The 22,858-nt window shown below is 32.6% G+C and overlaps 3 protein-coding genes across 6 annotated transcripts; 1 reads left to right on the forward strand and 2 right to left on the reverse strand.

Moving 5' to 3' along the window:
- Positions 1–2,604: 2,604 nt before the first annotated feature.
- LOC111287432 (single-stranded DNA-binding protein WHY1, chloroplastic-like) lies at positions 2,605–6,083 on the reverse strand. Of its 2 annotated transcripts, XM_022878007.2 has the most exons (8): positions 5,755–6,083; positions 5,558–5,652; positions 5,339–5,431; positions 4,929–5,023; positions 3,905–3,978; positions 3,295–3,383; positions 2,864–2,979; positions 2,605–2,791 (listed from the first exon to the last, which is right to left on the reverse strand). In XM_022878007.2, exons 1-8 carry the CDS (start codon positions 6,017–6,019, stop codon positions 2,788–2,790), a joined length of 831 nt encoding a protein of 276 aa, XP_022733742.2. In that variant the 5' UTR covers positions 6,020–6,083; the 3' UTR covers positions 2,605–2,787. The 2 variants fall into 2 exon arrangements, with proteins under 2 accessions (XP_022733742.2, XP_022733741.2); XM_022878006.2 differs by having other exon boundaries at positions 2,605–2,979.
- Positions 6,084–6,210: 127 nt separating this feature from the next.
- On the forward strand, positions 6,211–11,488 carry LOC111288493 (zinc knuckle (CCHC-type) family protein). 2 transcript variants are annotated; one of them, XM_022879398.2, is made up of 8 exons: positions 6,211–6,579; positions 6,700–6,755; positions 7,154–7,316; positions 7,556–7,644; positions 8,396–8,528; positions 9,043–9,135; positions 9,966–10,068; positions 10,822–11,488. In XM_022879398.2, the coding sequence occupies exons 1-8, from the start codon at positions 6,415–6,417 to the stop codon at positions 11,157–11,159; spliced, it is 1,140 nt and encodes a 379-aa protein (XP_022735133.2). In that variant the 5' UTR covers positions 6,211–6,414; the 3' UTR covers positions 11,160–11,488. The 2 variants fall into 2 exon arrangements, with proteins under 2 accessions (XP_022735133.2, XP_089616282.1); XM_089760156.1 differs by lacking the exon at positions 9,966–10,068 and having other exon boundaries at positions 10,822–11,109.
- A 2,769-nt stretch (positions 11,489–14,257) lies between these two features.
- LOC111287216 (alpha-amylase 3, chloroplastic) lies at positions 14,258–22,816 on the reverse strand. 2 transcript variants are annotated; one of them, XM_022877573.2, is made up of 13 exons: positions 22,368–22,816; positions 21,810–21,940; positions 21,582–21,636; positions 21,384–21,497; positions 21,132–21,252; positions 20,132–20,487; positions 19,155–19,780; positions 18,491–18,680; positions 17,518–17,624; positions 16,358–16,607; positions 15,932–16,054; positions 15,064–15,231; positions 14,258–14,846 (listed from the first exon to the last, which is right to left on the reverse strand). In XM_022877573.2, exons 1-13 carry the CDS (start codon positions 22,644–22,646, stop codon positions 14,688–14,690), a joined length of 2,679 nt encoding a protein of 892 aa, XP_022733308.2. In that variant the 5' UTR covers positions 22,647–22,816; the 3' UTR covers positions 14,258–14,687. The 2 variants fall into 2 exon arrangements, with proteins under 2 accessions (XP_022733308.2, XP_089616283.1); XM_089760157.1 differs by having other exon boundaries at positions 14,748–14,888; positions 22,368–22,807.
- Positions 22,817–22,858: the final 42 nt, after the last annotated feature.

A 22,858-nucleotide genomic window follows, 5' to 3' on the forward strand; every position in this document is an offset into this window, starting at 1 on the left:
TTTTGTTAGGAGAAGGAAGCTTGGAGCTATCCTCTTCTTGTTTGATATGGCTTTGGTTTTCTCCCTATACAATACAATAAATCCTCTTGCATGAATAATAAGTAGTTAATTAAGAAAAAATAATGAGATCAGATATCAACTTTCAGATCATCAGTTTGAGATGAAACTAATGGCCCATTTATGAATTTCCCTGGATCATTCAAAAGTCAAAACAATTTAAATTTGTATTGCCTGAGTGCCAAGTTTAAAGTTTTGTTACCTTTGCATATAAAACAATTCAAACCATTACACATTATCTTAAAAAACCCAAACATCTTTGATGGATTTAGCAATCAAAATTTAAATATTTAATTTGAAACCTCACCAATTCTTGTTTCGAAATTAAAAAAAAAAAAACTTTTATAGTTATATATAGCTAGAAGCTCACCTTGTTGATTTGTATAAAAGCACGACTCTCTTCACCAGAGCTGCCAGATTTGTTTATCTTCTCTTCAAACACAATATTTCCAAGAGTAGCAGAGTTCTCCAAATCGGTCTCCATTACTTTTTTCTTGAATGATTTCTCTAGTTTTCAATCTCCAAAAACGTCAGAACATGGCATCTTATACAAGGAGAGAAACAGCCTCCAGGATACAGATTTTGACCAGAAAAAACAAAATAAAAAACTAATTCAAACCAGAGTGCTTATCTTTCTGTGTTTTAATTTGTTACCCATTGAGAAATGTCAAATTCTCTTATACAATCCAAGAAGCAACTCAAATTTCCTTTCATTTTCAATATTATTTTTTTTTTACGTTGTTTTTCCTACCCCACGTTGTTCTAATAAAACAACTATTCAACACAAAAAAAATAATAATAATAAAAAGAATTGTTCAATTTTCAACACTTTTTTTTAATATAAGATTAATATCTTATATTAATACAAAATTTACTCTGTCAAATAATTATTAGATTGAAAAGAAAAGAAAAGATCGTCAAAAATTGGACTTGTTCCCAATTGGGTACGTACGAATGATACCAACAACTAAAATGTTTTACACAAGGATATTATCTGGGAAATGATAATTTAGACAGTCTGTATATATATGAAGATATTATGTGGGAAGTGATTAACTACATCGTATATTAAGGTTGAGAGAGTTGAGAATGACGTTTCATATGACATTATTGTCGAATTTTGTGTCGGAAGTATATATATTGAGCTCTTCATAATAATTGATTAAATGTCGGATTAATTTAAATAACTAAATAATTAATCATGAATGGTCTATCGATGATTAATTAATTAGATTAACTATTCTATTAGTAATTTAGTATTGCTTTCATCGTAAAAGACAAAAAACAAAAATACTAAAACAACTATATATATAGAGAAAAAAATTTTATGGGATAACATATATAAGTTTTTTTTTTTAATCAATGACGATTTAAGTTATTATTATTATTTATTTTAAAGAGAAATTTTAGTTTTAGTTGTACATTGATCTGACGATTCGTGTATACGTTTTATATAAAATATTAAAATTTATGTATTTTATCGTATTTTACACAAAAATTCTATATTATAATTCGTATCGATATGAAAATGTAAAATATATATTTTTATTTTGTTAAACCTATATATAATTATCACAAAAATTTTAAACCATATTACTTTCATATTCATATTTTGTATCATATTTATATCGTATCATCGTATCTTGTTTTAAATTATCGATTTTGTTGTATATTGGATCAAATATTTTGTGTTGAAAGATTTTTTTCATAGTCAGTCATACCATCTTTGATAGATTCTTTATTTGAAAAAACTAGACTATTTCCATCTTGGTATTTCAAAAATTGAAAAGTAAAGACCGTAGTTTTGATTCAACCCTACTCTTCATTAGGTAGGGTATGAAATAATTTATATTAATTTGATTCCAACGTGTTGCATTTTATAACCATTGTTGTCTCAAAAGTCCAACTAAAACAAGAAATATTATAATCTTTTTTTGGCTTGCAAAATCTAAGTGATCAACAATTCATAAATAAAAGAGTAGGATCGTGTAATGGAGGAATTAATTATTGAACCTCAAAAGGCTTAGGGTAGTCATTAAGGTTCCAAATAATCTAAATCAAGTTGATTATCATAGAAGTGAAGTCAATGGATGCTGATTCAAGTGGTTGAAACTAGGAATTTTTTCCCTTCCTTTTAATTAGATTGACTTCATCAACATTTATAAGTTAAATCATTGAGTCTTAATAAATGTACCAACTTGGTGAATATCATTGGATCATTTTTGCTGTAATAGGTATCTCTTTATTTTCATATTATAAGTTTTGGCTAATTCTTGATGTAACAACGCTCCAAAAGTTTACTTTTTGTTAAAATATACACTATATATCTATCTTTTACTGGTCAATTACATATTTCAAATCCAAGCAGGAATTTTTTTCTCTTTTCTTTTATATTTTTTAAATATGATAATTTGTGTATTCATGCTTGTTTTTTTTTTTTTTTTTTTTTTTTTGTATCTAATACATGTAAAATATAATTATGGTAAAAAAAAAAAATGTCAAATGTACCTCCATGCATAGACAAGTCACAAGACTAGTTAGCAGATATAGGATAAATAGCCATCACCAAAACCATGCACCATTGGGAGGCAATGAAATTTATGGAATCGAACAAATGCAGTCTAATACTGTATGGCTCAACCATATAACACCCAAACTAATTTAAACTGCTAGCATCATTGTGAAAGCACAGGGCACAGAAGAAATTCTTTGTGGAAAATTTTCCCGAAGCTAGCTGTAACACAGAATAGTTGACAAAAAGGTCATCCTACGACGAAAAATTTGATCAATCTTTGATACAAACTACCTGCTCCACTCGTAGTCTCCTCCGTATCGGGGATTTGCATTATTCCCATGACTAGTCTCATCTGGTTTGATCGAATTCGCATAGGCATGCCAACCTAAAAGATATGGCAAAATAAACTGCAGAGATAAAAAAAATTCGAGTATGTTAGAAAACAGTTAATGATGCTAACAACTTACAGACCAGAGAAATCAACTATGTTCAGATATAGGAAATCAGCTTCAACTGCCCCAAATATGTTTAATCATCAACCCGCTTTTCAAAAGTTTGATTATCCAAATGAAAAACAAATTGAAAGGGGAAAGGCATGTTGGGGTATGGGATGTCAACTATACATCTATTAAGATTCAGGATGTCATAATTTTGTGATACATCAGAACACCATATATAAAAAGTCTAGAATGAAAATTAGAAAAAGGAGAGACATATCATACACTGAATGCTGAGTTGAGGACAGTGAACTCTGCTCGTGTGATAGGAATAGAAATATTTTCATCCATGTTTAGAAGTTTGTTTTGAACACCTTCAACAAAAGCCATTACAAACAAACTGAATCAGAGAAAATGTTAGGTCTCAATGTCACAGATTGATTATAATCACATGCAGTGTGACAGGAAAGAGTGAAAAAAGGAGGAGTGCATAAATATATGTCAATCTTTCCCCTTCTAACTTTAACGTAAACAGTCATTAAATGGGTGTTAGCTAGAAGATAATATTTCAAAATGAGAACCAACGTGAAAATTTGACCCACCAACAACAGCATGGACACAAATTCCTCTAGCACATTACTAACAATGTAGGACAATGTGACATATCTATACCAAACAACACTAGAAAACATGCATATTTCCTAGGGTGATAAATGCACCAAACCTCAAATTGACAAGGATCTTCCAGTAATGTATAATTGGGCTTCAGAAGATAACATTGCACAAGTAAATAGGAATAATAAAGAAGTGGCTGCATTATATTCAGATATTATGCCATCACAAAGTAAATAATATTCTTAATTCCTGAAAAAGATTCAAGGGAATAGTGCATTACCAAGGTTAAAAAAGTGGCCAGACCCATCAGGGAATGGCTCTACCTTCAAGACCTTCCTAACCTTTCCTTCCTCACTGCAAAATAGTAAAATCAATGTCATTAAAATTCATCTCAATTAACAACAACAGTGACAACTTTGCCAGACAAATTTTGGCAACAAAAAAACATTACATCAGACTGTAGAATATGTTTTAATATAAGAAGAATTTAAACTAAACTTACTGTCAAAAAGTACAGGAAGTAACTCAATCTTTAAACTAAACAGTTATCAATAGTTGCTCACTTTACAAACTATAATGCCAATGATCCTAGATCTTTGAAAAATGCAAGTAGCAAAATTTCTACCACGATAAAAAGTAATGAAATTTCCATGATTAATGGAAATAACTAATTGGAAGCATTTCTAGGCTTCCAGCCCATTCAGCAACAAAACCTGATTTTACTAAAAGCATTGCTTCACAAACCACCAGAATATCCTGTATAAGAACCATTCATCCCAAAAGAACCATCTTTTTGGCTGTATTTTGACTTGTAGATAATAGAAAAATATGTTCTACCAATTTTTTTGGCCAATTTGACAATGGATTGTGACTCTCTAGTCTCTCATCTCTCAAATACTTCATTCTTAGAAGTGGATCCAATCCCAAGCATCCAGAAAAAAAAGAAAAAAAGAAAAAGAAAAGTATGCTATAATTCTAAAGTCATCCTATTGCTTTACCTTTAGATTTTACAATTTCTTAAGAATGACTTGCTGTAATTCAAGAAAAATCTTCTTAAGGAAAAATCTATTGCTTGCCTTATGGAGTCACTGATCCTCAATCTATATCCTTTAAACATATGCTTTCATATATCATATGAACATATGAGAAACCACAAAGCTGAAATAACATTGGGGATAAAGCAGTTGCCAGCACATACAGAATGCATCAGGAAGAGTTCAATTAGCAACTGTAGCAACCAATCGCCACTGACCAATGTCCACTACACAGTGGTGTGTGTGAAGGGGGGTTCAGGGGGATAGTACCTTTTTCCTTTAAAAGGATCATGGAAAAATTCACATGATTCCCTTGCACGTAGGCTAATCAGAGTTCCAATTTCGGTCACCGATAATGAGAACACCTGGAGAGAAGCAAATCAACAATGGATGTATATCATGTCTCTAGTATAAAGATTTTACATTTGGCTCGTAGTAAACACATCAAATGTAACACTAGAAAATTTTAGGTGGAAATCAAATAGTTATATGAATTAGGCAAATTACCCGAATCAATACGATTCGGTAATTTAGAACAAAATTTTGAAACAATCCTTTGTTCTACCCTAATATTTGAACCATGTCATTTCTCTAAAGATTAAAAACACCAACATCTCCAAAGTTATACCAGTTAATTTCTCAAAAACATTAAATTCACAGCCAATTTAGCATAAGATTACCTGCTTCCTGCTCCAATCATATTGTCTAACACCAGCAGCTGGCGCAAACTGTAGCAGCACAAAACCTTCCCTGGATAGTTTAAATGCCCCTGACTGCACAGCAAATACACCCGCCCCCAAAAGAAAAGAACACAAAGCAAATAAAGAAAAAGCATCAAAACTTCCAAATTTATAAGTTGGAAAAAGAAAGAAAAAAGCAAAACTTTGAATGAAATATACATCTAGAGGCACAAACTCAGGGGCCTTCGGCTCCACAGTAAGAACAGCCTTCCCTTTGTAAATTGAATGACCCACATAAAACCTAGGCGGCAACCCTGGTATCAAACAAAACACTTCCAACATTTGAAAAACCACAGATAAAAGCTACCACAGAACTTTTCTATAGAAATAATAAAAGTTGGCAGCTTTAGCTTTACCTAAAGGTGGCGGCCATGAAGTGGGAGAAGAGTTATTAAACCTCTGTTTCTGGTCGAAGTACTCAGATTGGCGGCATTTGAGAGAAAAGTTGGAGGGTTTTGGGGTCAAAGAGAGGGGATTAAACTTAAAGGCATGGGTTTGGGTGGACTTGAGTGAAGAGAATGAGAAAGAGAAAGGAGGAAAAAGCTTGGTGTTGGAGTTGGAGTCAGGGTTTAAGGTTTGGACAGAGAGTCGGGGAGAAGATAAGAACTGGAGTTGCAGCATTCTTCTCTCCTTTGGGTTGTTCGATTTTCTTTGTTCCCCAATATGCTTGTGATTTATTAAAATATTAAATCAATCGTAGTAATAATCAATTTATAAATTATTTTTGGTAAAATTTACGAAAAGAGTTTTTTTTTTTTTGGGCTAAAAAGAGTGTTTTTTTTTTTTTATTTTAATACATACGTGGAAACTGAACGTGTTGTCAGGTCGGGGGCTTAAGGCTTATCCTAGGCCACACATCCAGAATAGGAAAGCAAACGAAAGGCTGGGCCTCATGTCTTTTGGCTAACCACACGGTCTTCTTCAACATCACTTCTTCTCGGTCTGCAAAGTCGTTTAACTGATAGATAGATTTCCTTCGTCTTTCTTTTTTTCTACTCTGAACTTTACATATGTAAATGTCTTCGCTTTGTCCCTTCTTTCGACCTCTCCTTCCTCTATGGAGGCACAAGAGCGCACGTTACTTGGTTATTCTCCACTGCAGGACGAAGATTAGCTTCAAACCTTGCGTGTTTTCTTCTTCATCCAATGATGATTCAACTTCACTTCCTAAGCAAAGCGAAGTATTCTCTCTTCTTTTTTTTTTTTCCCTTGGCTCACTTGCCTTTGCTCTTTGGTGGGTTTTTTCTTTTGTTTTTTTTTTTTTCCTAATGTTTTTTTTTCTTTTGCCTCTGTGGTGACAGTTGGGTTATGATCCTTCAGAGGTGCTATTTGGACTCTCTGTTGATCCAAAACCAAGGTCTTAGCGCTTTTGCTCTCATGCTTTCTGTGTTTATGTAGTGTTTCTTTAATCAAGAGTTATGATCTGTTTTGATGCTTTGAGAAGCTTGATTTTATATGTTTTCAGTTGCTGTTTTACATGCATATTCTGCCTTCTAGTAGTAAGCATGTTCAGCGTTTTTTCTTTTTTGAACTATTGCTGACCGCACAGCCAATCTCCCCCACATAAAGAATCATTGATTCACATAGTTCCTAGCATTTAACAGGGTCTGAAATCTTGGTCGTTGTTAAGGTGCTTGCATAAAAAGGTTATTCATTTTGCTCCTTTCATAGTTGTTTTCAGCTTAACTGTCAATGTTAGATTATATAAAGTTTGTACAGAACTGACATCTCAAGTAACTTGCTGAATTTGGTCAGCAATGCCCTTCCAGAGGCACTGAAACCAAGATCGTGGTTTGGCCCAAATGGTCAGTACATCAGAGAGCTTCCTTGTCCAAGTTGCAGGGGAAGAGGTTATACTCCATGTACAGAGTGTGGAATTGAAAGATCAAGATCAGACTGTTCTCAATGTAATGGAAAGGTACATGTTGCACACTTAGTGATAAACTGATAATGGTATATCAATATAAACACAGAGAAGAGCAGCCATTGCATTTGCAGTTGATAACTGCTCCTTGAACGAACATAGGAACATGACATTCTCTGAAATTTCTATGTTTTATGAATGTAAGTTATTATAAAGTAATTGAGGGCATACATACAGACAATTCTAAGAAAATTGTATCTAGCTATTCACTTAAGGTTTCCTCATAATGGCAGGGTATAATGACTTGTTGTCAGTGCTTGGGAGATCGTGTGATATGGGAAGAGTCGATTGATGAGCAACCATGGGAGAAAGCTCGTTCAATGTAAGCTCATTATTCTGCTTTCTCTTTTATGCTAAAATCAGTTCACATAAGTCATTTTTCTCTGCTCGATTCCTGTTGCCAATGCCTTTTTACATTGACATTTTGGCCTTTTCTCATGTGATCACAAATTCACAACTTGGAATGTCCTACCTTAAATTCATTTTCTCCTTGCTTTCCTTCTAGGGTGGATATTGTATAATGTCAAGTATAATCATTCAATTCTTTGTCTTGCAAAAATGTTTATATACTTTGTAAAGTAAAACTTGCTCAAGGTAATCCTTCAGGATGCAGTCTGGCTGCTTCTACAGTCTGGGTACATATATATATATATATATATTTATATATAGTGTTATGCCTTTTTAAATAATAAGCTATTATTCTATTGAAATTTTAAAATCTTGAAACAGAAATATTAGACATGGGGGAATACATATTTGACCCTTTGTATTTTCCTACAATTTTATGAAGTTCGTCATATTTATGCCTTGATGCATGAAATTTTACCTTGATCATCATGAATTCTTTTTACTTAATTGTAGTGTAGATGGAAATCTACATATGGCATTTGTTTATGATCTCTTCTGAGTTGCTTAATGGTCCTTGTATATTCTTCTGCTTGAGATACCGCACTGTAGGTTTTGAAAATGTTCTTGATCGTCATTGTGTATATAAGATATCTAAGTTTATTGATTGTGCATTAAGATAAAGCTGTTCCTCTAATTTCATCTTCTCCTTTATTCCTCTTGTCCAGTTCTCCACTCAAAGTAAAAGAGGATGATGAGGTAGACAACCTAGATATAAATCTGGATGTGAAGAAAAAATCAAAGCGTGTTTACCAATCACCATCTCCTGAAGTTGGATTGAAGATCAGCCGATCACTAAAAGTTAGTTGGATGCTTGAATCTTACTTGGCATCATTTTATACAAAACATTGGAGGCCCACTTTTTATACGGCGTATAATTGAAACTATTGATGCATTTGTTATAAATAAAATCCCAGCAGTACTTATGAAGATAGGCTAGATAAACTTTTCAAGCTGCCATCATCCAATGCCTCAAACGTTTATTTGAATGCTCTAGTGGAGCTTGATAACAATTTAGTTACCTTGGTGACGTTATCTTAGTTTAATCTTTTGTACTAAGGGTGAAGTATCCTTTAGCTTTTGTTCTTTTACAGTTAGTGGATCTTATGATTTATAATTTAAAATAAAAAATCGCATCTGGTATCATCTGAGATGCTTATGTGAACTTCGAAAAGCTTCTTATTGCTTTCAGTGGTGGTGCTAGGTTTAAATACACATATATGTTTCACATTTTTCCTTTTGAATATACTTAAAGTTGGAGAAAATTTTACATATTCATGAATTTAATCTTCTTTGTTTAGTTGAATGATTGCAGAGTCTCAATGCCAAAACTGGACTATTTAGTAAAAGAATGAAGATCATCCATGGTGATCCTATGCTTCAAGCTCAAAGGGTGGCTGCCATTAAGGTTTGAATTTGAGCTTTCAGCTTTGTGACTTGAAGTTTGCATGACTCTCTGCTAGTCTGGAGACTTGAAATTTTGAAATATGGAGTTAGTCACATAGAAAAATTGTTTTGTGGGGGAGAAGTGAGGTTGCTTTCATCATAAACAATGAGGTTGTACTATATACATTTTCCCAATTTTCTTTTGTTGAAAAACATCAATGTTTCTATTTTTTTCATGTCAAGGACAGGACATTATGATAGATGAGCAAACTGTCAAATATGGATAATGTAGACTTCCATAAGCCCTTTTTCATTGCTTGACATTTTACTCTAGAGCAGATTCCCAATAACAAACCAAGGAATACCAAATTGCTTATGGTTAGTATTACTTAAATTGTATGGCTCTGCAGCATCAGATCTTTATCAAGGAACACGAATAATAGCTTCATCAAACAGAAATGAGATTAGTGGTATTATATACATATGGCTCGGTAATGATAAGCAGTAACAGAAGCTATGGATTATCAAGTTTCATGCCAATGCCAAATATTGAGATATTAAGTATAAGTTCTTGGGGATGCCGTGTTTTTATATATCTTGTAATAAATGAGTTCTACTGGTTCAAATGGAACTGACACACAGTAATGAACATTATTTTCTTGTTGGAGGAAAAGAAATGATGGTATGGAAAAGGCTAAAGTGTGATAAAGCTATATTTGAAGCTGTAGAAGCATATATCAATCATTGACATGCTTGCAACTTTCTCTACGCACTTAGAACTTGTGCTTTTTCTTGGAAGAAAAGTAATTAAATGTACCTAATGTTTTGATAGTAATATTATATATAAATCAGAAAGCAAAAGGAACTGCTGCAGCAAGGAAGCGTGTTTCTGAAGCTTTGAAAGCTTTTTTTAGTGACCCAGAGAACCGTCGTAAGCGGAGCATTTCTATGAAAGGTTGCTCACATTTTCCATTAAAAGTTCAGTGCTGACATGTTTTAGTGAAGTTAGAATTATCTTTCTTTCCTGTCCGCACAAATAATTTAACCTTTTACTGCTTTATCAGTTGTTAACATACGCCTTTCTGATTTGAATTTTGAACTAATGCTTGGAATTATAAGCCTTCTTTTCTCAATATATTTTATGTTTTTGTCTTCTAAACTTTTGATATATTCTACATTCCATCACATGAAAGAAAAGAGGAAAACTCCAGTGTCAACTTTTACCTTGATCTAAATTGCTCATCTGGAACTGTTTTTACCTACCTTTTCCAGATATTGCAGCAATGTTGGTTTTGTTATTCTGATGATTCTTAACATTGTGCTGTAACATATGCTACAATATTGGCTTCTTCACAACACTATAGATTAATTATAACGAGTGTGATAGCCCTCATTTCTGTTTGCTGTTACTTGCATATTCAGTTTTAACAATGTAGTGGTTATGCACATGGAAGATATCAGCATTGCCATATGGTAGATTTGTTATCTCAAGAGCTTAGTAAACTTCTCTGTTGCTCTTTCCTCTTGCCTTGGGTTTAGTTTGTTACCTGCATCAACTAGGCAGTAACAGGGAGCTTGAGGACTAACCTCATTGCTTTATAGGCAAACCATTGGAGCAGACTAAAAGCTCCATTGCAGCAAGGATTTATTTTCTCCTGTCTTATAAGATTTTACTAACATAATTATTCTTTTTCTTATTGTGATGCAGGAGTTAAATTTTACTGCAGGAATTGTGGCCGGGAAGGGCATAGAAGACACTACTGCCCTGAAATTAGAGATAGTTCAACAGATAAGCGGTTCAAGTGTCGAATATGTGGAGAAAAGGGCCATAACAGAAGAACTTGTCCAATGTCAAGGTTGAGCAATCATAGAAGGCGTTGCAAGATTTGTGGCAAAAGTGGTCATAATCGTCGTACATGTTCTCGAGTGAAAGGGGTGAGAGACATTTTGACTTTGGGAAGTAGAATATACACTTGCAGGTTATGCCGAGAAAAAGGGCACAATGTAAGGACATGCCTTGGTAAAAATAAAGCCATCAAATTATGATCTTCAATTGGAAGAAGCAAGCGAGCAACCTGTTCCTCACTGATTGTGCTGGAACAGTAGACGAAACAACAGAAATTAGAAAAGTTATTTGTAGCACGTGAACCAGTTGCGTTGCGTCTCTATTTCTTAATCTTCCTTTGGCTGGATTTGACTATGGCGTCCTACTTTCGCTTTTGATTTGAAGCTTATGTGAACTGATAGCTTAGGTGAAGTCAAACTCTCCATTATGATTCGGAAAATAGGAAATTCTAAGAAGCTATTTAGGAATGAAAACAGTACAGTTTTTACTCTACAGAATGCAAATATATCTTTTAAACTGACTTCTTTTACCTGGTAGTCTCCAAGGTGGCCATTTTAGATAAATTTATAGTATTTCTTGGTCGTATTCTTCTGCTTCATTGCTGTCATTATAGTTTACCGAATGAAATTATAAAATTCATAAATGGGGTGGGGGAATTATATATTTTTCTTGCTTCATGATTGTATTAGGCAGTGTTCCATTACTGTTTCCAGTGACAGGAAACACTAAATTAAATTGACTCTGAACTTGTTATGATGTTATAATCTCTCTCCTTGAGAATGTGGAGACTGAAATGTTATCATATCTTCGTGTAGAAAAGGTGCGGGACAGTGATGCAGAAGCTTTCCAATGATGACAAAGAAACTAAACATGACACTGGTTTGTCGCCAAATACAAGGATTCATTGTCAGTCGATAGACTTGGCATTCAGCCATTGTCCTTTCCTCATAGATTACAAGTCTTTGTTTCATTCATAGTTGACTGATGATCCCATTATCTTTACATTCCACATACACGAGTACAATTTAATTTATGATACAAAACAAAACCTGGGATCGGTTGACATCCTCTGCCTCTATGTCAACAATCAACAAAATCGAGAGGAGAAATAAATAACTTAATCTACTCTTTCTTGTTAGTTAATGTAAAGAACTAAAGAAGGCAAGTTTGTTTTTTTTGTTCAAGGAAAGATATGACCCTTACGGAAAGGAGAGGAAATCTTAGCTTAAAACTAGAGCTTCTATTTCCTCATAAAACCTCTTTAATCATTGGGTTAAGAAGCGAAGAACTTAAGAAGGAGGTTCTTAAGGTACTTATAATATTCCCTCTTAATTATAAATATTTGATGATTAAGTGAATTATTTTCTATTTTCAAGACTGCCAACTCTATAAATGTCTATTTTTTTTTTCTTTATTTTAATTAATTTGCTAGGTAGTGTAGGCTTGTTAAGGCTAAATACATATAGACATACATACATACATATATACATACATACATAAATATATATATCCAGTCGATTATCATAATTTTTTTCAACCTTCGTCAAACCAAATTAGTAGGATTAGTATTTTGTCTAACTAAATTAATACATAAATAAGCTAGGTTTATCAACTCTATGATAGGCATGTCCATAGTCTAAAGTATTCTAATCACAATGTTTTATCATCTTCATGAGTGTAATCTAATATATATATTATATTACAACATACAATATTACATGATAAAAATTACTTATGTGAATGCTTAGGTGGATAATTTCTTTTAATGACATATGTGATAATATTTATATTATTTTATTTATCAAATAAAAATTTTAATAAATTATTTAAATTGAATATTTTGGATAATTTTTTAAATTGAAATCAAAATCTATCTGAGATTAAAATTTTTACATAAAATTTGAATTCAAATATATTAAATCATAATTTATCTTTTTTTTTTTTAATTTAATGACAATTCAAAATATATATACTTAATAAAATTTTATTTTCTGTCAAATAATTTTATTTAATAAATTATTTAAATTTAATATTTTTATATAATTATTTAAATTAAAATCAAAATCTATAAAAGATTGAAAATTATTTAATAGATTATTTAAATTTAATAATTTTAGATAAATTAATAAATTATTGACTATAAAGCATATATTTTTAAAGTAATAAGAGCTTACATCTTTATATAAAAATATGAGACATTTGAATGTTGATAAAAAAATTAGATAAAAATATGTTTTTACTTTGAAAACAAATATAATGATTTATTAATGTTCTAATTCAAATATTTTTATATTATATATTTGGTTAATTTATTTGTTTCTCCTTAGTCCATAACCTTTTTTAATTTTGCTTAGATTGATTATAATTAACTTTTGTTATTATATTTTTTTTGTTTTATTCATTTCTTCAATGTTTTTTATTCTTTATTAATTTATTAACATATTTGCTCTTATTATTATATATCTTTAATTTTGACAAATTAATATGTAAATTTATATTCTCTATTTTTTTTTTGCTATACTTTTTATTATTGAATTTATTTGTCTAGAATTGATGGTATGAAAAAAATGATGATCATTACCATATCTGACCCACAAAAAATACTATCAATTATGTTTAAAACGATTAAAAAACATAAAAAAAAGTTTTTAAGTATAACATAAAGAATCACTGTTTTCATTTTATCTAAAAAATAACTTTAGTTTGTTGACATATATAGAAATAATTATCAGCCTAATATATTTATGTAATAATTACTTGAAGTATGTCAAAAATAAAAACTAATAAAAAGCAAATGATTATGATCAAATTAATAATTGTGATTTATTATTCAATCAAATATATATATATATATATATATATATACACCCAATCAATATTATGATAAAAATAATTATTAATCTTAACTATTTAAATATTAATTTTTTATTTTTTATCAAACAAGAAAAAAACTGTAACAAAATTTTTAGTATTTAACAAATAAATTAAAAAAATATTTTTTATGAAAAAGAAAAGATTTTTATAATTCTTGAAAATTGGCAAAAATTTAGACTTAGTTTAGATGAATAGTATCATTTATAATATATTATATATAAATTATCATTTAATTGTAACTTAATATTTATAAATGTATAATTATATATTAGATCAATAATTAAAAAATAAATTTAAAATTATAAAAATTTTAATAAAAAATCTCGTGCGTTGCAGGTTTAAAAAAAGTTAGTTGCAGTAATAAGTCGTATCGCTTCGAAGTTAGCATTGATTACTACCAATTGAGGAAAACAGGCAACTGGAATTTGGAAAGGAATAAATAGTATTTTATTTCATAATAAAATAATCACAATATACCCAATTTGCAAGAAAATGATTTCTTGCAAAATATAACAGATTTTGCAGAAGATAAGAAATTGCCCTTCCAATATTATTCTCATGACTAGTGGAGGCTTTATAACTTAAACCATATTTCCCACTTGGACATTGGCTAACTGGCTCCAATAATCACCTGGTGTAGCCCTGCCCTTCGTCAAGTACCCCATGTATTTCAAGTAGAAAATGATACAACAATGGCATGAACATTGATGAGGGCTACAGCCTCCCATGCTGTCCGCGACAATTACAAATTCAACATTTTTCAACTTGATTTAAGATATAATGAGAGCTTCAAGGTGGACATACCAATAGGATATATACAGTAGGCGACATAAAATAATGCCCTTGGTTTACATTTAACATGCTTCCCAGACCTTGTAATCCTTCCCCTCAAGGACTGAGGACCATCTTTGGGGTCCACCTGGAGGCTCATAATAACCTGGTCCAATCTTCATTGCAACTTTTTCATCAATGATGGCTGCATATACATCCCTCTCTGCCTTGACAATTTTAACCTACCATATACAATTAGCAAGGTAGATGCACTGAGATCAGTCCTGCAAAGGTTTCTAATAAATAATGTTGATATTTACTACCCCAAAACCTTCTCTTCATAATGTAGATGCCTAACACATTGCCTTAGCTCTCAAGTATAAAAGAACAGAATTTTTTGGAAAAGCTTTCCACATAAACCGTAGTCCACACATATGAAGCAGAGGTTTTTATACTTACTGTACTCCGGCAATGGATATTGTTTCTGTTTCTGAGAGAGATAAGAGCAGCAATTTCTGATCGATAATGAGAGAAAATGTGATCATAGAACACAGCCGGTGTTCCTGGATGAGTCAAGATATAAGCATATCCTTGCAGTTCCTTTCCACCTGGAAACCTCCAATGACCCTTCAGTAGTGGGGTGAAAAAGGATTAAAGGATAATTAAAGAAAAAAATTCAACAACAAGCCATGTAAGTAGCATTATAACAAGGTCTAAACAGGAATATTTTTCCTCTATTTGAAGTTTTGGCTACTCTAAAAAACTAGTTTTATTTTGAGGGATAATGAATCAGCCTTCTTCAAGAAAAAATTACCGTGGATATATATGACATCCTATACATTCAGAATCAACCATCTCTTAAGATCTACTACTTCTTCAGCCTGACTTAAAATTAAAAGTTAACTTACCTTCAAATTTTAAAGAAACAAAAGTAACTTGCTTAAAGCATTAAAACAACAACATTATATAATTCTTGTAATACAGATTTACAAAGAAGAATCTAGGACTACCTACTAAGAAATTCCTAAGACAATCTCTTGAAACATCATGCATACATATGTGAACACTGCTATCTTCAATAAAATATTTAGAATTCGGTAAAGATTTAACTGAAACCGAAAAAAGAAAATTCATTCTCATAGATGAGAAAAAAGGAAGACAAAGGGAAGAGAGAACTCCAACAATATTATCAAGCCTTAGTTTTCAAGAAAGTGTTACTTTAACAAATACTTAACTTTGCATGCATTATTTTTGTTCTTTGGATTACTTCAGTTTAGAAAAAAAATGAAAAAGTGGCAGAGTGAAAGACTCAAGGTTATATTCAAACCTGGGTAGAACCAGTGTCATGATTCTCTATAAAGGTCACAGCACGAGATGGCCACCATCCAACAACCCCAGGAGGCTTCCCTTTTTGATCCGATAATCGCCAATATTCACATCTTTCCAGAGCCTGGGTGAAATAAGTATACTGTAAATATATCTTGTGCCTTACTACTATAGTTAATAGAAACAATGCAATGACAGAGGACCAAGAGCAATGGCCAGTTTAAGAGCAAATCATTTATCTATAAGTTTTTCAACCTCTTAAATGTTTAAATGATGGCACAAAAGCTAGGTCAAATATACCTAGAAACACCAACATAGGTTCTCAATTTGTGGGCAGAGGGAGGGAGACAACGAAAAAAAAAATTTTAATTCCTTAAAATTGTATTCATGAAAACACTTAATAGGAGAAATTTGGATGAATGCTTACAGAATGAAGAATTCCTTTCGTTGAGACATCAAATGCACCAGCAGTTCCATTAGTAGCATTGATCCAATCAATAATTCTCTGTCTGTGGGCATCTTGATTGTGGTCCATTTCACCATAGGTGTAGCTGAGAGAATCCCAATACTCACCCACAGCAAAGTAAGGTGTACTTGCATCCAAGTAGTCCTTGACATAACCACCCCAAAATCCTCTAACAAAATCCAGCCTCCATCCATCATAACCAATTTCATCTCTACATGTCACAAAATGCCAGAAAAATTTTACATGAACATACTACTGCAGTTGGAGTGTGTATTCTGGAGAAATTCACAAGAAGTAAATCTCCCACATCATGTAGAAGCAAACAGACAAAGCTGATCAGAACATGATGAGGTCAGAAATATGCTTGAAAGAAACACAAGATAACTCGTTCAATAATTCCAGACTATTAAAGCTATATACAGCTTAGTTTCCTTGGAATAAAAGATACCACCAATCCAATTGTCAGAAAGTTCAAAAACAAAGAAAACGAAAGTTAAAATAGTTGCAGTACAAAATAGGGGACATTTCATGGAAAACTTCCACAAGAAAAGCCAAGGAAATAGTGATTGAAATATAACTGCAGCAGAAAAAGCATGAGGATGGTTCCTAATAACATCTAACATATTGAGTGATCAATTATATTTTACACCAGATTAAACAATTGAAAATAATCAAATATCTCAAACTACATATGCAAGGTGTTTCTAGTTTGGTTATCTAATCATCCTATTGCCAACATCTAAAAATTATACGAACAATCAGATATGATAATATTCATAGTTCAACTGATAGTTGCTGAAAAAGATGCAAATGCAATCCAAATCAACTTACAAATAGTCATTTGTTTTGGTTGAACCCTCCTACTGTATAAATATTTCACTATGCCTATATTGTATTTTATATTCTCAATTGAGTGGTGTTGAAGCGAGATTTTGACACAATATAAGGTAACTTTGGCAACAGTTCCAAACCAATTTCAGAATCCATCCTTGCATATCAAAGAACTTTTGACAGGGAGAGAAAAGAAGGCAAAAGCAGGATCAAGCACTAAGAAAAAACATGTTCCTGTAATCCTTTCATGCATGTTAAATGGTGGAAGGAAATGACATGCAAGTTTCAACCTCAGCCAGACTAGCCATTCTTTGAGGTCCTTCCTCACAAACTCTTGTGAATGATCAATGTTTGGAGCAGCATGGAAATTATCTCCACTACTTTTGTTGCCCCTGCCCTATATGATAGAAACAAGGAGTTTATAAATTCCAGAACATCAATAGCACATAAGCATAGAGTTCAATAAAAAGATTGCACCACATTAAGCATAAAATAAACAATATTCTTCATGTCTAACAAAAATCTTGAGAACATGCATAAATGAAGGCATGAAGCAAGCTGAAAAGTTTTGGTCTATCTCAACCAAAATTATAGGTAAGCCATATAGGATCCAGTTGCTCAGATACCACCTGAACCGACAAGTTCAGATATATACATCCTAAGCATGCTCATTATGCAACATTTAAACTTCATTTCATCCAGATAATTTGGATGTGCAAATGGATGTCAGAATCAAATTTCAACAAATCTACCTTAGCACACATAAATGTAAACCAAGATGGTAAATCAGAAACTAAATTTATTCATTCTACAAAACTAACACCAGTAGCATTGCTATTACTCTAACTCAGAATTGGTTGCAGTGGATATAGATACAATTGCTATCTTGGTCTTGCTATTGATATTGCTGCCAGAAAAAAAATAAAATAAAATCCAAGTAATACAAAATAGCACAGAAGTCTGGTTATATAATGTCCTAAAATTTCAGTGGCCTAAAGTGAACTGCACAAGTTCCTTACACATTTAGGAGCAACCTTTTGGCACAAAATCTATGATTTGCATCTTAATATCCTGTTGCATACTAATACAATTGAAATGCAGTGCCACACGTAATTATATCATTTTCCACAAGAAAAAATAACCTATACTCTTGTGCAACATCTCAGTCATACGATAACAGATGAATTTAAACTATGCTACCCTTGCACCTCTAACAGTGGCCTATGTTTCTCAAGCTTTCACAACCACAGAAAACAAAATTACCTGAAAATGAGGATCGTCTCCAACGACTGCCCGGTCATCCCAATTTAAGCGACCACCAAATATATTCCATACACCATTCTGATTTTGAAAGTGTGCACAACGGTGATTCAATACAACATCACCAAGAACTTTCAAACCGGCATCATGGAGGCTCTTTACAAGTTCCTTCAGCTCATCAATAGTTCCATATCTGATAAATAAAGAAAATTCACACAACAGTTTGCCTTAGGCCCTTTGAGAAGAATGTAATACTGAAAATTTTCAGATAAAGAAATAATTATCGCCTTTTTAAAATTCTGGATGTCCAATAAGCATTTGCATGCTATCTTTTAGACAAATAAGAGTAATTGAAGTCTCATTTTATAATGACAGGTGGTTAAATTTAAGTAAACAACAAAATGTAGAAGAGAAGGTCCAAAATCTAATAGTTGTAACCAACCATAGATGCGCATACTAAAGCAAACATAAAAAAACATACAGTCCCATCTTTTTTCCTGAATAAATATTCCCAATTATAATTTTAAAAAAAAAAAAAAAGAGAAGGATTTGTTAAGAGAAGTAGAAAGTTCATCTTTACAAGTTCCAGCTTATATGACCTAGTCCAAGCACCAAACTGTAGACCCTCAAAGATTTGTTATGTAAACTACAAGCTTGTAATATGTACCTGGAATTTAAATTATACAAATCCGTTGGCATATACCCTTCAGCTGACACAGACTCTGTTGGTGGTGGTAGCCAAATCACAGTAAACCCAAGAGAAGATATTTCTAAAGCTTTTTCTTTGAGTTCCATATACCATCGACCGGATTTATGAGATTCCCAGTTGAAACCTTGGCACAATATTTCAAAACCTGTGCCTGTTCCAGAGGGTATTTTAACAGAGGGTTTTGGTGCCTCAGTTTCCAAAACAACTTCCTCTGAAAAGGTTGGAATGGAGCTCCGGAAGATGCTATAGGCTTCAGCAGCTAGTTTTTCAATTTCTTGAAGAATGCTTTCTTGTGCTTCCTTTGTTTTGGTCTTCTGACTCTTTTCAGAATTAATGCCACTAACCAAGTTCCGTATCTCATTGATGATACCATCAGTATATGCTTTACTAGAAATTTCTTCGCTTGAAGTGTCAGATTCACCATGTTGACCTGGAACACTACTTGCACCAGTGAGGGGAATATAAAAGTCATTTCCTTTAAAATTCAACCAAGTGTTATCATCTAGCTTGAGGACGAAAAGAAATCCAACAATTTCTTCATCTAAAGTGAATAATGCTCTTGATCCGTGTCCTATACTTTTTGGCTGCAAAAGGGATTTTCATGTAAGAACACCAAATGAACAATAGAATAAAAATCTAAATCAAAATAAAGTAAAAAAAGTGAAAAAAAAAAAATAAAACCTTAATTTCAGATACCTTAATAAGAGTATACAATCAAGAGGATCACATATAATTATATTCTTTATTTTATCAAAAGAAGTAATAAATGAAAACAAAGCAAATGCATGAAACTAGTAAAAACTATTTGCCGACATCTAAATAAGAATACATAAGCTTACTTAACATATTGTTAGCAAGAATAGATATAGTTATGTGCAATAGGAATTTAGTCTATGTTTAAGTTCTCACTAGGAGAATATAATTACAATTCAAACCTGCAATAAAGTACGTAAAGCCTTGTTCTTGAATACAGCTGTTTCCGGTGGATATGGGGCAGCAGGAATTTCCCATGTTTTACTATCATCTCTGCAAACACCCCAGTGAACTAAAACATCTCCAGGTATATCAGTTTCTAAATACAGAACATTTTTGGTTGTATCAGGAGACTTCCTAACAGCAACACTCACTAAGTTACCAATAGAAACTTCTTTCACAATAGGCTGCTCTTCATAGAATCCTTCACGCTGCCTAGTCTGATTTTTAGAGTCATTCGATTCACTGCTGCTCTTTTGACTATTAGCAGGTGATGCTTCTGCTTTAAGTAGCATGTTAGTTAACTGCCCCAGGGCACCTAGAATAAGGAGAAGCCAAAGAAATGTATCAATATCTCACTGAAATAAGAATGGAGAGAATAGGGAAAACTATGGTCAGAAAAATAGTCAATTGTGTTCCACCCTGACACACTTCATCCCAATTCCCAACCCACAAACTAGGCTCAGATGGAATACTATAACTTATCTGAAAGTAGGCCACTTCAATCATCCTTCTATATTGGCTTCTAATTATACCTGAGAGGTTTTAGTTAAACCTCTCAGACACTAACCAGAAATCACAATTGCACAGACCGCAGACCACAGACCACAGACCACATAGAAAATGTGGATGAAGAAATAAATTGAGCAAACTACTAACCCGCATCTGGAATAACACAAGGTAGATAATAATGAAGTGATTTTATTGATGTTACTCCCTTCCATCTTTTTCAGTAAATTAAGGACTTGCCTCCCTTCGATCCAAGTTAATAATCAGTATACAACCACTGAATTTCATGTTCTATAATATATTGCATCAGTAGTGACCAGCATGCATTATCACAACAGAATTTGGTATAAACAGAAAAAGTTATCCTCGATGAATTTAATTTAATAACAGAAACCGATTTATAGCATTAAAAGCTGAAGTCATCCAAAAACAGAATATAACACTTTCAGCAACCTGCCCATATGCCAAAGCCCCTTTTCGGTCCAATCATATTGCCATCATCCTCAAGGTAATCCACAAGAGGGACCTTAAAATCTCTACCTCTGTGCTGATACCAGGCTCCAGTTTCTTCATCCTGCAGCAACATATAATACCGCAAATCAGACCGGAAAAAGAAAGATAATCTAACAACAAGTTTGGCTAATGTCTTAAATGATTAGCATATCTAATATAAAAACATTTTCTCAATATATTGAAAATACAAACCTTTAGGACAAAATGTATAGCTGCAATTCCACTCCTGGGAATTAATTTAATCTTTACTTCATGAAACATATCTCCTTTAGACAGTTTCTTCAAGGGAGTCTCAATCGCATAGTCCTGAAAAGATTCCACTTACTCCATATATTTGTGCTCAAAATGAAAAAGCAGCCTTCTACACAAAAATTAGAAGTCAATACATACTTTAATGGGAATTGAACCAGGAGGTCTCATGTCTTTAGGCGGTTGATCCCATTCACTGCAAAATTTGAAATATGATTTTTTTTTTTTTTTAGTACAGAGAGAAAGAAGTTCCCAATACCCTTTTCGTTTAGATAACTAAAGTTGTCCATAGCCAAGTAATATCTTTGCGACGTGGAAATAATATTCAACTTCATAATCTATAAACATATCCAAGAGATCAAGACAAACCTGCCATTATCACCAACATAAGAAACTCCCCAATGAAGAATCCACTTTCCTGGAAGACTACATCCTATTGTAAGCTGCCAATTCCGCTGATCCTTTGATTGATCTAACCTGATGAAAAATTTTCCCTCCACCTATCATTACAAATCAAAGAAATTAATAACCACTAGAAAATAATAAAACATCTAATCAAACCGCAACCTAATCCAAATCAAAATTTTCAGTTAAACTCATAGTAAAACAGAATAGTCAGCTCTGTTCTAGTTGAAAATCGAACATTTTCTAGAAATTATTAACTGCACATAAAATTAAGCCTTACTGATCAACCGAATTTACAAAACTAACATAAAAACTTGAAAATTATCCATCTTTTCCTCCACAAAGTTTCTCAGCAACCAAGCATCCAAGTAAAGAAATCAACTTGAAATCAATTAGTTTCCTTTTTCCAGGTAACCAAACAGAAACCAAAAGCAAAATCGAAGCTATATAAAAAAAAATTCAAATATTTAATACATATCAAGCAACGCATTCGAAATATTTACGAAGCTGAAGATTAAAAACCTTATCAATTCGCTTGACAGGAAACGTCTCTTTGTACAAGACGTCATCGGAAGAAGAGGTGTCGAAGGTGTCAATGAGAGCTGTATCAGTGGAACTGGCGTTGACGACATGAATCTGCCGGCGAGGCTTGAAGCTACAGAAACAAGCGCCCCGGGAGAAGAGAAGCTTTCGATTTCGAGAACAATTCAATGATCGAGACGGCTGTAGCAACACCTTAGCTTTGGGACTAACTGATAGCCTAGGGTTTTGGAGAAGAGAATCTATGGCAACGGTCGCCATGGTTCGTCGCGAACGGATTCTGGATTCTGGATTTTGTTTTTTATTTTTACTATTTTTTTCTTTCTTTTTCTTTTTTTTCTTTACATAGGAATCGTTGAAAATAATAAAATTATATCCAACTTTCTAAGAAGGTGAATTTTGTCTCCACATTTTCAGATTTGACCACGTTTCAAACAAAGCAGGTTTTCATGGTTATCCCTTTTACGTAATTA

This window comes from Durio zibethinus, chromosome 4, assembly GCF_047325235.1.
Source record: "Durio zibethinus cultivar Kanyao isolate XHJ-2024 chromosome 4, ASM4732523v1, whole genome shotgun sequence".
Classification (NCBI taxonomy): Eukaryota; Viridiplantae; Streptophyta; class Magnoliopsida; order Malvales; family Malvaceae; genus Durio; species Durio zibethinus.

What these genes read in the sequence shown, in the direction of transcription:
- LOC111287432 (XM_022878007.2), bottom strand. Translation starts at nt 6,019, where the DNA reads ATGCTGCAACTCCAGTTCTTATCTTCTCCCCGACTCTCTGTCCAAACC. An exon ending in CTGAGTTTGTGCCTCTAGAT is followed by an intron (nt 5,432 to 5,557) that starts GTATATTTCATT and finishes TTTGCTGTGCAG; the next exon opens with TCAGGGGCATTTAAACTATC. An exon ending in ATGATTGGAGCAGGAAGCAG is followed by an intron (nt 5,024 to 5,338) that starts GTAATCTTATGC and finishes GCTTCTCTCCAG; the next exon opens with GTGTTCTCATTATCGGTGAC.
- LOC111288493 (XM_022879398.2), top strand. Translation starts at nt 6,415, where the DNA reads ATGTCTTCGCTTTGTCCCTTCTTTCGACCTCTCCTTCCTCTATGGAGG. An exon ending in TCTGTTGATCCAAAACCAAG is followed by an intron (nt 6,756 to 7,153) that starts GTCTTAGCGCTT and finishes GAATTTGGTCAG; the next exon opens with CAATGCCCTTCCAGAGGCAC. An exon ending in AAAGGGTGGCTGCCATTAAG is followed by an intron (nt 9,136 to 9,965) that starts GTTTGAATTTGA and finishes TATATAAATCAG; the next exon opens with AAAGCAAAAGGAACTGCTGC.
- LOC111287216 (XM_022877573.2), bottom strand. Translation starts at nt 22,646, where the DNA reads ATGGCGACCGTTGCCATAGATTCTCTTCTCCAAAACCCTAGGCTATCA. An exon ending in CTATACATTTTGTCCTAAAG is followed by an intron (nt 21,253 to 21,383) that starts GTTTGTATTTTC and finishes ATGTTGCTGCAG; the next exon opens with GATGAAGAAACTGGAGCCTG. An exon ending in CGAAAGGAATTCTTCATTCT is followed by an intron (nt 16,055 to 16,357) that starts GTAAGCATTCAT and finishes TATTTCACCCAG; the next exon opens with GCTCTGGAAAGATGTGAATA.